A 15,015-nucleotide genomic window follows, 5' to 3' on the forward strand; every position below is an offset into this window, starting at 1 on the left:
TAAAAAAAAACAAAAATCACCCAACGGTTCTTTTCAGGGCCACTCACTTCTCTCAAAAAGAGATAGTAATCATTTTGCCAAAATCAATTAAAACTCAAAATCACTTCTTTGCCCTTTGATGTACGTATGTGTGAGTGCGTGAGTGCAGGTTCTTATTATGATTATAAAAATCAAAACCAAGAAACATTACTTTTCTGTCTGGTCTATTCTGTTACAAATTTTACAATTCAATTCACAACACAACACTTGAAAAAGTTCATCTTCTTCTGTGTCCTTTTTTATACTCCCTCTGTTTTTTGAATTTCTTCATTTTAACAGGATTTTCCTCTTCTTCCTCACTTTTTCCTCGTCTTCTTTTCTTCTCTTTTTTTCTCTGTCTGGACGTGTCTGGTTTCTTCCTTTTGGGAGGGTACCTGTTCTTCCTGTTCTGAACCCATCTCTTCCTCTTGCTCCTATTATTTTTTAAGGGCATTCTGAAGACAGATGTCCTCTCTCTTGACAATAATAATAGGTATCTTGACTTTTGTCTACACCTATCTTGCTTTCTTGACGGTCTGGACACTTTGTAGCCCAATGCCCTTTCTTCTTACGTATATAGCAAGTATCTTGACTTTTCTCTCGAAAGGAGGGGGAGCAGTTCGTCGGCTTGTCTGAAGAAAACTTTCGTATGACACCTCGCAAAGCTCTGATCAGAAGTTCGATCTGTGTGGGCTCTTCTATCGTTCTGGTCGGTTTGAGAGTGAAACGAATACTGGAAGGGAAGACCCTGGTTTGACATCGATATAGGGACCCGTGGCGTTTAAAATATAGTCATTTGACTTTTTCCAGTCAAGATGAAATGATCGCATCATTTCGTGGAGAAAGAAAGTAAGAGGCAGAAACGTGATTTATCGCCTCGCACAGTAGCTGAAGTCTTGGCTCAAGTTCATGACAGTGATATTGAAGATGACATGAGAAAGCCAGAATCCAGACCCAGAGAGTCTCCACCCAAGTAAAGTCCACCATTAACTCCTCAAAATTATTACAATATACGAGAGGCGGAAAAGAGCTCTTCTAGAAAATTTAGAACTACGGCTTATACGTTCACGGTGAAGTTTAAAGATTTCAAGTCCAACGTACCGTTTGAGAAAGCAGAGGGGTTCATCACCAAGGTGTGGGATTCTATGATAACCACACTGAAACGGCAATGTGTGGCCAAAGAAGACGATCGCTTGAGACTTTCCATTTATCACGACAGTTTGAAGTCCCCCGTTTGGATCGAGTTTAGCAGCCCAGCAGAATTGACGCCTTCCAAAGGCATCGACAAGATTTAACACGTGCAACAATCCAACGACAAGTTTCACATCACCGATGAAAAAGCGACACTGTTCATGACCCACGTTTCTCTTCCCCAAGGGATAGGACGCAAAAAGGTGTTATTGGTGGACGAACTTCGCAGTAACAAAAAGAGCCTCGTTGAAATTAACAATCCTCAAGACAAGATTTGTTTAACCTGTGTCATCGTGGTGGGACGAATGTATGCCTACAAGAACGCCATGGCAAAATGGAAAAGAGACTGGGAGAATATTCAACAATCGGACCGAGCCAAACAACGAAGAGAAGCAGAACTCTTGTTACAGCAAGTGGGGTTATCCAAAGACACACCCGGTGGCATTCCTGAAATGCAAAAATTGCAAGACACCTTGGCTCCACGCTACACCTTGAAAGTTCACCCTCAAGAAGTGCGTGTACCTTTGGTGTTTCGAGGCAAATGTTTCAAAGATACATTCACGTCTATCATCACGATGAACATCTCTATGCCATCACCAGTATCGCTGCATTCCTGGGATACAGCTATTATTTGGAGAAATGTGACTATGCCTATAACAATCGAGAGCGACACAAGCATTGTGGATCGAAATGCTCAGGATGTTTGGCCTCTCAACCCTGTCTTGACAAAGGACAATAACGAATGCATTGCCCTGCTTGTCAGCGAACTTTTGTCAGCTCTGCCTGTTACCAACAACATCTAAAGACGCAAGGTTCACAGCAACAAATACCTCTTGTCAACTCCTGAGATTGTGCACTACTTGTGGACAAGGCATACGTACCAATAATGCAAAGGCACACGTATGTTCAGGATAGAAACGATGTCATATTTTTCGCCAAATTGAAGACTTGGAACACGAATGCTACATTCAAAAATACCATTTCAAACAAGAGGAGGAATATAACCAGAAGAAAGGGAATTTCATCTTTTTCGATTTCGAATGCATACAAGAGACCGGCATTCACATTCCTAATTTCTGTGTGGCTCATCGAGCGTGCGAGAAGTGCATCCAAGAACCTATCTTTAATCAATGCCCTCACTGCAGCAAGATTCCTGGAAGACGTGAAAAATTCTTTCAGTAACGTAACATCCTGGCCGATTTCGCCAGATGGATCTTAGACCCCATCGACGAGACGTGGAGCCAAGAGGACACCGAAAATTACGGAGATTGTCATCGCCATGCCACGGTGATGGCTCACAATTTCTCGGGATACGATGGACAGTTTCTTAGATACTATACGGAGCAAGTAACGAACGTCCTAAAGTGACTTTGAACGGAGCCAAAATCATTTCCATGCAAGTGGGACAAGTACAGTTTGAAGGTTTGATGAGTTACTTGGCCATGCCTTTTAGTCGAATGCTTAAAACGTTTGGAATGACAGAAATGGCCAAAGGCTATTTTCCGCACTTTTTTAATACCGAAGCCAATCAATATGCCATTCTACCCCATTTGCATGAGGCTCACTACTACGACCCAGACAACATGCGTACCGAACAACGAGAAGCTTTCTACGCTTGGTACCACACTCACGCCTCAAACCCCTTCGACTTTCAGGAAGAAATGTTAAAGTAGTGTCGTTCTGACGTGGACATTTTACGGCGTTGCTGTGGAAAATTTCGAGAACTGTTCATGGAACACAGAGGGATCGATCATTTGAAAGAAGCATGTACCATTGCCAAAGCGTGTTACTTAGTGTACCGCCAATGATTCATGCCTGAAATACCCTGGCTGTCATCAGCCCTGAAGCGACGAACTTTGTCAAACGTCAATACTCGGTCAAAGCCCTACGCTGGCTGCATTACTTGTGCGATTATGAAGACAAATGGATCCAACACGCCCGCAACGGAGGAGGCGAACAGACCATCGGAACATATTCGGTAGATGGGTGGGACTTAGAAAAACCCAAGATCGTGTAAGAGTTTAACGGATGCTTATTTCACGGATGTCCCCTTTGCTACCCTCAACGTGACACCAAAAATCAGTTTTTACAACGGACCATGGAAGATTTGTACGAGGACACTTGTCAGCTGCAGTTGAAGTTAGAACAGCAAGGATACCAAGTGGTAGAAATGTGGGAACACGATTACGATCACCGTATGGAAATCGATCCCGAGTTTAAACGCATTGTGAAAAGTTAAAAGTTGGTGGACCCACTGAACCCGCGAGACAGTTTGTACGGAGGACGGACGAGTGACACCTGTTTGCTGTACCACGCCGACGAAGAGAAAGGAGAAGAAATCAAACACTTGTACGTGTGTTCGCTGTATCCTTACGTGTGCAAATATTGTCGCTTTCCCGTCTCGCAGGGTACCCACAATTGATGACGGAACACATCGAATCGACCTGAACATTCGGTAATACGAAGGCTTGATCAAGTGCAAAGTCTTGCCTCCCACGGACTTGTACCGTCCCGTTTTACCTCACCATTGCCAAGGAAAACTGATGTTTTCCTTGTGCCGTACTTGTACCAAGACGTGCAATCAAGACGGACTTTGTCAGCACACCCAGGAAGAACGCGCCTTGATGGGAATGTTGGTCAGCGTGGAATTGTTTAAAGCTCTGGACTTGGGATACCAACTGTTAGAAGTGTACGAAATTTACCACTTTCCCAAGACAGAAAAATACTACAAGGGTGACCAAACTCAGAAAGGCATTTTCGCAGATTACGTGGATAACTTTTTGAAAGTGAAACAAGAAGCCAGTGGCTATCCTTCCTCGTACCACAATCCCGAAGACCAAAAGAAATTCAAATAGAAATGATGCTGGGAGCAGGAAGGCACCACTTTAGACCACGTGGAGCAAAACGAAAGAAGGGGATCGTTTGCAAAAGGGATGTTGAATTGCTTGTGCCCGTATTTACTCAGAACGGAGTATTTGACAGAACCTTCTCGCTACTTCCAGATGATTCACGACAAAACCAAATGCATGAAACACGTGGACGTCGTTCGTGGAGATTTGATCCTGGTCAATTACGAAGAAGAACTGGACTTTGTAGAAGCCGACGAATTTGGAAATGTCATCATGGAGGCATACGTGACAGTTCATACTCGCTTAAAATTGTACGAAGTTTTAGAGCTGTTAGGAGATTACGTCCTGTACTTTGACACTGACAGTTGCATCTACATCGATCGCCTGAGTCACTGTTACCCTAAATTCGAAGAAGACTGATTAGGAGCCTGGAAGGACGAGCACCCCGACGACAAGATTCTAAGTTTTGCTAGAGGCGGTCCCACAAATTACGGCTACGAATACCGGAACAAACAAGGAGAAGTGCACACCGAGTATAAAGTGAAATGACTGACTCTCAATTATCCCACCAGTCGAGTGTGAACTTTGGCGTACTGAAAGAAGCTTTGCAGTCTGAACAGGATGGAAACTTTAAAGTGACAACCTACGAATCGACCAAGATTGTACGTTTACCCACACACCACATTGTCAGTCGGCCTTTGGAAAAAGTGTATCGAATCGTGTACCAGAAGCGAGTTCGACTTCCCAATTACTTCAGTTTGCCGTACGGACACGTCGATATTTGTCAGCATATAAAAAGGGACAACGTCCAAGACCGATAGTTCATTGTAACTACCAAGACCGAGTGATAAAGATGAATACTTTTAAACAGACATCATTCAAGTTCGGTGATTCTCAAGTGGAGTGCGATGCTGTGCCTTGCGAAGAGAGCGATGCCGTACTCTGTGACCTCAGCGATTCAGTACCACATGATGAGAACTTTGCTACGACTACTACTACTACCACTACACCTACAATGGAAAGTGATGCTGTGCGTGTCAAACCTGACGGATGCGAACGCGATGCCACTCGTTACAAAACACCTTATCACTTTACTGGTTTTCATTGTCAATGTCATCCTCCGCGTGAAACTTTGCAGCTACCACCCTACGGATCTCATCCGAAACTGAGAAAACTCCTGCGGATTTCACCGTGCCCTCATCGAAATGAACCTATGAAAGACGAATATTCGTTCCCTGTGCGTTTGCCTGAATACTGCGACTTTAAAAGTCGATTGCAAATGTTTCAAGGAAAATGGCCTAAATATCTGGGAGGACCTACCCGCGAAGAATTAGCCAGAGCCGGATTTCTCTACTTGGGCGAAGAGGATAAAGTCAAGTGCTTCAGTTGCGGTGTGTCACTTCACGAGTGGAAACAAAACGATTCGGCTTACCTGGAACATGCTCGATGGTCTCCGCATTGTCACTACATACCTTTAGTGGGACCCTAGTCATTGATGTGGCATATCATGTCGTTTAAAAAACCAGCTTGACTTGGAGTCAAACGTGACAACACCGAGACAAGTATTTAAACCCCATTTGAAAAGTAATATTCAAGGAATACCAAACGAACTGCAAGAGAAGATCTACAAGGTTGTTTGGCAGGGACTTGCCTGAGCAAAATCTCAATTGGTGCCTGTAGAACATTAGTGTCAAGAAATCCACAAGAGGAAAGTGAAAAAGTCAACAATCTCGTCAGATTTCTCTGGATCAAGCCTGTGTTCATCCGATTATTCTACTTAGACCGTTTACATTGGAAGATTTTATTGACATTCTTGACCGTTACCCTGAATGGCAGTTGTCAGAAATTACTATGTCAATTATGTTCGCTCTATGAAAAAATTTTAAATAAAATAAGGACAATTAGAAGTGACCATCAAACGTGGGTATAAATAATGACTGACATGATCATGGATACTTTAAAAGAGAATATTCGTGGTTTGCCTCTGGAGTTGAGAGAACGCAATTGCCGAGAGCTGATCAAAATACAAGTGAAACTCAAGGAACAACTGCATCCGTCACGTCACCGATGTTTAAACCACTGGTACTTGAATGCTCTAAGATGACTGGCCTTGTATCTTCGCCATTCCTTTAACATGTTAATTGCCGGACCTAGCGGTTCAGGCAAAACCAAATTTGTCAAATGTTTGATCGAACATAAACATCATTTGATCGATCGTCCACCTCAACGGATTCTGTGGTGTTACAAAGAGTGGAAATCGGCGTACAGTCTCTTGCGAGAAAGTCAAGGCGATTTCAGCGTGTTTATGAAATGCATTCCTGGCGAAGACGACGGGATCGTATTTGACCACCAGTCAAACCCATCTGGTCATTTTCGACGACATGTTAGGAGAAGACGAATAAGAAATTAAACTGTGGTTTACGTGCAAAGGGCATCATCGTAATGCTAGTGTCATTTACATCACACAAAATTAGTTTCAACAAAGTAAAGCCCATCGCACCATCAGTCTCAATGAACATTACGTGGTCTTGTTTAAAAGCCCTCGAGATAAATCGCAAGTGCAAGTCTTAGCCAAACAGTTAGGAACGTCTTGGATGACTCATGCGTACGACGATGCCACTCAAACCTCACACGCCTATTTACTCGTCGATTTGAAACCCGCCACCCCCGATTATTTGCGATTTCGTACCCATCTGTTACATCACTGGTGCCAAGATGGAAGGCCCGTCGCTTACACGTCCGTCGTCGACTTAACCAAAAAAATCTATAAAAGACCTCGAACACTTTCGGTCTGTCTCACAGAGCGTCAACATGACGTCCCTTCAGTCCCATCTTACTGTCAATTGATTCGTGCCTTGTACGGCATCAGTCGCGAAAAAAATCCACAAATACGTGCTCGTGTCTTAGAAGCCAGTCTCAAAGAAGTCTTACGATGGTGTACGGTGACGGCACGTCAATTACTGCAAAGCATCATTCACATCTTCATCAAACCAAACGCTTTTTTTGCAGAAACAAAGTAGCCTCCATGCAACTGTTTAATGCCGGCATCGACACTCAAACCCAAAAGCAAATCATTTTGAAATCTGGAGGTAGCGGTTCTCTATGAGGTGTCATCATTCGCTTCCTTTTAAAATGGGATCTTAATGCCCCCAAAGTCGTTCCCAAGAAAAAAGCCACTCCCAAACAAGCCAAATCAACCCAAAAGAAGAAAAAGATCAATGGTTTCCAGGACCAGGTCACAGCCCCAGAAAAAGCAAAACCCACAGAAAAAGAAAAAGAAAAGTCCCCAGAAAAAGAAAAGCCTACAGAAAACAGCTTATACCGCAAGAGAGACAATTCGGCCTGGACGCAACCGTCTCCAGTAGCCTCAGGTTCATCCACTTCTCCGTTGTTGGTGATGCCTACCAAACCCAATTTGACACCCGTTCTTCCTCATTTGAGAAAACAATGAAAACCCACGTCTCCAAGAACTTTTCCTCCAGCGGTGACACCCTCCTCCTCTTTAGCTGCAGTATCAGGTGCTCACAAAGTACCTGCCCCAAAATCAAATCCAAGATAGATCGGGCATGTTACATTACAGAGTTTACTGGATTTGTCCAAGCAAGAACTGTCCCGATTTAGTCCGTTGCGAACCCCTCCACGACGTGTGATGCCTGTCATGAAGTTGATACGACTTAACGACAGTCAGTGGGGACGCATTCCAGTATAAAAAAGACCTGCGGTAAAGAATGAGAATCAGTGTTTTTGTGCTCCGGAACAAACAAAGATGTCACACACTCACACACAGAAACCATCCCTCTTCTAACCCCAAAGGAAAGAAAAGGAAAGGACTTCCTCCTCGAATAGCCAAACACTGGGACTTGTTGTCCGTCTTGTCCAAAGCCCCTCCACCCATGCGAAGACAACTCATTCAAACATCCTCCAAAGACGTCGTCGATACCGTTTGTTAATGTTGCCTGAATGTCTTCAAAGGCACGATACCTTTGTCTCCACATCAGAAAGAATGTTTAGCCAAGCATCGACACGTTCCTCGCCAAATAGTCAAGAAGAAAATACCCATCCGTCAAAAGAAAAAGTTTAATGGTGCAACTCGGAGGAATTGTGCCCATGTTGTTAGGACGCTTGCTGAGCAAGATAAAAAAAGACCAAGTAGGTAAAAGGGATCTTTTGGGTCCAAAAATCTCAGACGTAATCATTGAAATCTGATGTAAGGACGAAAACTGACTTTAGTACCTTACAAACGATGGATGGAATTCCATCGTTGGCAAGAACAACGGACCCCAAATTTACATCCCAATCCTCATTTGACCGACATGTCCCAGTTATAACAGGAACTGCAATCGTTGATGGATTGCAACGATTAGTCCGAAACAGAGAAATCGCAAACGTACGGTCAACTATTGCAACGACAGCAACTCTTTCACTAAAAAGCTTTAAACAAAACAACTCTGCCAACTCTGAAAGATTTTAAGACCTTGATGAAAGTCCATCACCATCACCACCACCTCCAGAGGTCAAGACAGACGCAGCCCCACGATTGCCTGAGGAAAAGGGGTACATAAGCCTTTCAAGCACCGTCAGCTCCCATTCCAACTAAGATTGCAGCGTCCTTGTTGACCCCTTTCCCCACTTCCCAACGAGAAGAACTTAAAGCTTGGGTAAAAAAGATGATGTCCACTCCTCCTTCGACAGAAATCAAGAGGAAAGAAGGAAAACCAGAAGTGAAAAAAGAAAAGAAGTCCAAAGCCATCCCATTACTACCTCCACGACCACCACTACCCTCGACTTCTACTCCCGTGGCACATCGGCACGTAAAGTCGTTTCCAAACCACCATTTCGTCTCATCCAAAGTAACATCAGCGAAGAGTGGGCTACTTATTAATAAACAGAGAAGGTGTTAGCCAACATTTACTACGATCCAGCCCATCCTGCGGGATACGAAGGAGTTCAGAAATTGTATCGTGCTATCAAAACCCGTCTGAAAAATCCCCGTTTACCTCAAGTGCAACGATGGTTACAAGAACAAGCCACGTACACTTTACACAAACCTATTCAACGAATATTTTCCAAAAATCGCACCTGAGTGGAGGGCATCGATCATTAATGGCAAACCGATTTAGCCGATGTATCTCATTTAGTCACCTACAATCGTGACTACAAATATTTGTTTTGTGTCATCGACGTCTTTTCCAAATTCGCCTGGGTCGTGCCATTGACTTCCAAATCGAGCAGTGAGTTAGTGCGAGCCCTCTAACTGGTGTTGAAACAAAGTTGTTGTCACCCTCTTCGATGGTAAACCGATAAAGGCACCGAATTTTGAACCAAGCTTTCCAAAACGAATTAAAGAAACGTGATATTCATTTTTTCACCCCCGAGAATCCCGAAACCAAAGCCAGCATCGTGGAACGTTTTTATCACACCTTGAAAGAATGCATGTGGAAATATTTTACGCATCAACACTCTCAAGTACATCGACGTCTTACCGCACTTGGTTCAAGCGTACAATCAATCTTACCATCGAATCATCGGACGTAACCCCAAGAAGTGACTCCCGACAACGAAGTGACCGTTTTTGAGCGCCTGTTTGGTACGCCCCCGACAGTGGCTGTTCTCAAGAAAAGCGGATTGTTGGTAGCAGGAGATTGGGTGCGCATTGGCAAAACCAAACGCACTTTCGACAAAGGTTACTTACCCAAATGGACCACCGAATTGTTTCGAGTCACTGAACAAGTGCGTGGCCGTCATCCTGCCGTCTATAACTTGAAAGACATTAACGGGGAAATGTTCAAAGGAACGTTTTACTTACCCGAGTTACAACGCGTAACCAAAAGAGAAGACGAATTGTACGATATCGAAAACATTCTCGAACGAAGAACACGAAAAGTGGGAAAACGTCTGTTAAAGAAGTCAGTGAACGTTAGAAAGGATATCCTCGCACTTTTCATTCTTGGATCGACGCTTCGCAAGTCATCACCAATAAAAAAAAAGGGACCATCATGCCCTTCAACACATCCTCAACCGCTACCACCGCAGTGACCACTCCTTCACCCAGTTCTTCTCTGCAAGATCTACAAAAGCAACCTTTGTGAGTGTGGTGTGGAGAACGCGTGTCTAAAACGCAAATTTAATATGCTATGGAAGTCATATCGTTGCTAGGGGCACTTACCGAAACACAAGTCTGGCACATCAGATCATAAGAGTATTGCTACCGAGTTGAATCATAATTGGAAGAGAGATTCTGAAAAAGAACCCAAAACAGGTTCCTTGCATGATTGCTTTAAGGCAATAATGTTGCAAGGTTTTTCGCCCTGGACAAACTCTGGAAGAATGTGCCCTAAGACTCGCTCCTAGCACGTTTGATCATATTTGACTCAGCCGCTTTGGAAAAGAAATCGAAAATAGTTTTTTCCCCAATCTGGTTGCTATGGAGGCTGCATGGAAAACCATCATGAACATAATTCTGGTAGAGCATGTCTCATAAAATATTCCTTCCAAGTTTGTTTTTTTAAACAAATGGCTCTGTTATTCTGGTCAAGAAGTTAAAAAAAAAGGTTGTCCACGTGGTGGCTGTGGAACCCACACAGTTGAGGCAAATCTGGTGGGAAATGCCATGATAATTGTTTATACAGAGTTCAAAATTTACTTATGTGTTCTATAGAAATTGAGAATAGGTTTCCACATTGCTGCTATGGAAGTCATACCATTGCTAACGGATCAATACCACACACAAATCTGACAGCATAACCTAAGAAACATTCCTAACAAGTTTGATCAAAATTGGTTCAGACACTCTGGAGAAGGCAAAATTTGACTTTCCAGGTGGATGTTATGATGGCCACGTGACTGCAAGAGGATGGTTATGAAAAGTAACTAAAATAGAAAATTTCGGTACAAATTCCTACTTAGTTTATCAAAGATTTTGCCACCTGGCTGCTATGAAAACCAAGTCGTTGCAAGGAGAACCGTTCTCAGACACAATTTGGAGGGGACATATCCTAAGACATTCTACCAACCGCCGTTCTAGAGACGACGTTAAAAAATAGATTTTCTTTATGGTTACTATGGAAGTCTCACAATTGATGGGGGGTCCACTCCAATATATATGGGTAGAGCATGTCTTACGGAACATTCCTGTCATGATTGAGCCAAACTATTGATTTTTTTTAATTTAAAAAAAACAGGTCTAAAATAGCAAATGCCGACAGGTGAACGTCTGACGCAGGTCTATGATTCAAGTTACCATGGCCTTTGGCTAGATGGCCTTGAATCATGGGGTTATTACTGTTGGTATACATACATACATACATACATACATACATACATACATACATACATATATATATATATATATATATATATATATATATATATATATATATATATATATATATATATATATATATATATATATATATACTTACCTGTCCAGTACTGCTGATTCATAATATCACAGTGCCCAAAGTCCTGAAGAAAACAAAACAAAACAGAATAATGGCTGAAGCACGTTGTATCAAAAGGAACGCCGATAATTGTATATAGGGGACAAATAATACAAACATTACGTGTACCAACAGATTCCACTTGTTTAGTACTAAATATTTGTTGTATATGTTGTTGGTAGTCAATGGTGAATGCCACGTTTATTATCACATTGTATACCTACTTTTCGTTGGTCAGTTCGTTTGCTTGTTTGGCTGTTCATTCCTTGAACTTAAATGATTCAAGAATCAATAAATAATAAATACACGAAGGTTTTGATGTCTTCTTTTCTGTTTTAAAATCTTGTTTAAATGTCGACAATTATTCAACTTTCTATTTTATGTGCCACTGCGGCATTATGTACAATTCTAAACTAAAGGATATTACGTTAACAACGACATCGAAAAGAAAATAGGTTCGTTTGCATAAGCACGCGAGGCCACTTGCAGACACCTACCACAAATTATTTGACACTGATTTGGTACTATGTACTTACAGCAACTTCTAAGGCAAGTCTTGGACACTTCCAGATTTTGTAGAATTGGCTGAAGTCTGTTCCGGGAAGGCTACATTTAGGTACAACCTCCTCAGCCAGTTGCGTACCATACATCAGGGCGGGAATGGGGTCTGGCATCGGATCCAATGCGTCAATACTGAATGGTTCTAGAAATATTGTTGACTGAAAGAAACCCAAAGAAATAGTCAAATATATTGTAAATTCGGTGCACCGTCCGATTAGAAACTTTCTGGTTGTCGAATGTTGTGGGTGTCTTTGTGTACACCGGATTCTTCCATCTCTATGCTCAAATAAAATAAAATAATTGCTTTAATATCATGCTTTAATTAAGGATGGGTCTTTGCAGCTTGCTAACTCGAAATTGTCTGCTTCATCACCTATAAGGCATGTAAGGCACAGATTAATTATAAAGACAAAGATTGAGATGTAAGTGTTTGTATGAATTAAATGAGCAAGGTGAAACCTAAATTACAAGAGCAAAATTCTTCAACCTGATCAGAAACAAATCGAGTCACACGCATATTCTGGACGGCATTAAGAAACACTACGCACGTTTGGGCTCATGAAAGCAAACGTTCTATTCTGTATTTATCTTTCCTTTAGAAAAACAAAATCTTTGAGAGTATGTGTTTCTTTGTGGGCAAGATGTCAACCCCATGAAATCAAAATGGGTCGGTACAAAAAGATGGATCACAATGACAGACTGTGCCTGTTCTTCAAATGCATTGCAGAAGACGAAGTGTATTTTCTTTTACTTTATCCAGTATAGCACGGACATCAGATGCTTGTTAAAATGATAAACATAAATTGCGACCCCACAGAAGCACTAGTTTAGCAAATTCAGCAGTTGCTTTTCTGTTTATTGTTTATCTAGTATGTTAAAGTTTCGTAATTTTGCCTTTGACAAATACTCAGTGATAGTCGACACTGCCTAGGCTGTTCATTGGCAGTCGTTTTAAATTTATATTAGTCAGTCTCAATTACTACATGTTGTAGTTCTTGTTGGTATTAGTATTATTGTAGTGACTATCGGTACTAAGGGCCAAGAAATTATCCAGTATATAGTCTACGGCTGTATCACTTTACATTAGGAAATAGATGACACTTTTGGTTATCGCTTTGTAGGTCAAACGTAAATAATAGACTTCCATTTTATAATCGGAGTTTAAACCAATAAGTTGCAACATACACAGTTTTGAAATAATAATTGCATTAGATCCACAATCATTAAAATGTTTGTTAATTCATCGTTTCCTTTTGTGTTTATTGTTTGCCCCTGTTTTGCAATTATGCCTTTGAGAAAGAGTCGCAAACATTGCTATTTGCTCTCTCTGTGTCTCACGCACACACACGCACGTACGCACACACACACACACACACACACACACACACACACACACACACACACACACATATATATATATATATATATATATATATATATATATATATATATATATATATATATATATATATATATATATATATATATATATAAACCTCACTTACAATCAAACAAAGGTCAGTTTATTTTCTTTCTGCCTCTACCGACCTCATCCTAGTGGGGAAAAAACAAGCTGACTGAATCTCTCTCTTTGGAGCAGTTTCCTAACCTCCTTGAGTATTGAAATTCTATGTGTGGCAACCTAATTCTTCTTGGTGATTTTAAATTTTACTTTAACTGTTCTGGAAACCCATACACATAAAAACTCCTAGATTCTATTCACAGGTTCAACCTCAAACAGTCAGCCAACCCAGCCATGAATATGGTCACATTTTAGACTGGATACTTCATAGAAATGATGATAATATTCTACAGTCTTCGTTTGTGTCCCACGAACTTGCGTCATATGCCATCTCAACGTATCAGTCCATATCCATCCATCTCTTTGTTACAAAGAGGAGCTTCTATCTGATAAATAGAACCCAACTCATGCATGACGCTCAAGCAAACTTCACATCGTTACCTTCTACAAGAATACAATTGATAAGCGCTTGCAATTATTACTTGGCAAACATGGCACGAAAACCAAGTGGAGAGTATCAATTCAAAAACGTGTTCTCCATGGTATAGCAGTGTTAAGCACTAGCTTCGCACTGCTGAAAGAAAACGCCGTAAGACAGAGAGGGTTTGGCTTTCCACCAGTCTCACTATTCATAAGCAGATCTATAAAGTAGTTCTTCATGCAGCGAAATCAACCGACTACAGTACTAATATCACTGAAAGAGCTCTTCGAGATTACGAACAAACTAATGTTAAGGAATAAATGCACACCACGTTCAACGACCTTCTCTTTGGTTTCTCCGGACCTGTTTACAAAGTCCGTCTTCGACAAAGTTCGGTCCATTAGAGATAAGCTTGAACAGTACATTTCATTTGACTCATCATCATCATACAGTTGTGATACAGAATATAAATGGCATCCTTTAACAGCATTCGAACTTTTCTCTATGGATTTGGTACATACAATTGTGGTGAAGGGCGTACCAAAGTCACGTAAACTCGACTCAGTTCCAACATCACTGCTGCTTGGGTGCTTAGATTCAATACTGCTTTCACTAACTGATGTTATCAATATTTCAACCGAGGAATATCCATCATTTGTAGCAACTGCCACTGTAAAGCTTCTTTTGAAGAAACCGACGCTTGACCATAAATTTAAAGAACTACAATGCCATTCATATCAAAATGCTTAGAAAAGTTGTTCTATCCTAATTTGTGTCTCATCTGAATTCAAATAGTCTTTTTATTAAAGAAATGAACAGTATTCATATCACCCTCGCCACAGTACTGAAACTGTCATTTTGAGAGTAGTTAACGAACTTCTTTCTGCTCTGGATGGTGGAAAGACTATAGGTCTCACTATCCTTGACTTGCCTGCGGCATTTGACACAATAGACCATTTTATATTACGTCACCGTCTCCAGCATGTATTTGGTATTCACGATACAGACTTGCCA

At 41.5% G+C, this 15,015-nt stretch overlaps 1 protein-coding gene across 1 annotated transcript in view; it reads right to left on the reverse strand.

Moving 5' to 3' along the window:
- LOC149782518 (uncharacterized) overlaps positions 1-15,015 on the reverse strand; it is a 41,564-nt gene that overhangs the window by 4,259 nt on the left and 22,290 nt on the right. The window contains exons 5-6 of the mRNA XM_089933944.1: positions 12,034-12,216; positions 11,480-11,522 (exon numbers count right to left, since the gene is read on the reverse strand). Of these exons, the coding sequence (XP_089790070.1) occupies positions 11,480-11,522; positions 12,034-12,216 (226 nt within the window). The remainder of the gene's footprint in view (positions 1-11,479; positions 11,523-12,033; positions 12,217-15,015) is intronic.

The sequence above is a fragment of the Sinohyriopsis cumingii genome, chromosome 15, assembly GCF_028554795.1.
Source record: "Sinohyriopsis cumingii isolate HCF-2022 chromosome 15, ASM2855479v2, whole genome shotgun sequence".
Classification (NCBI taxonomy): Eukaryota; Metazoa; Mollusca; class Bivalvia; order Unionida; family Unionidae; genus Sinohyriopsis; species Sinohyriopsis cumingii.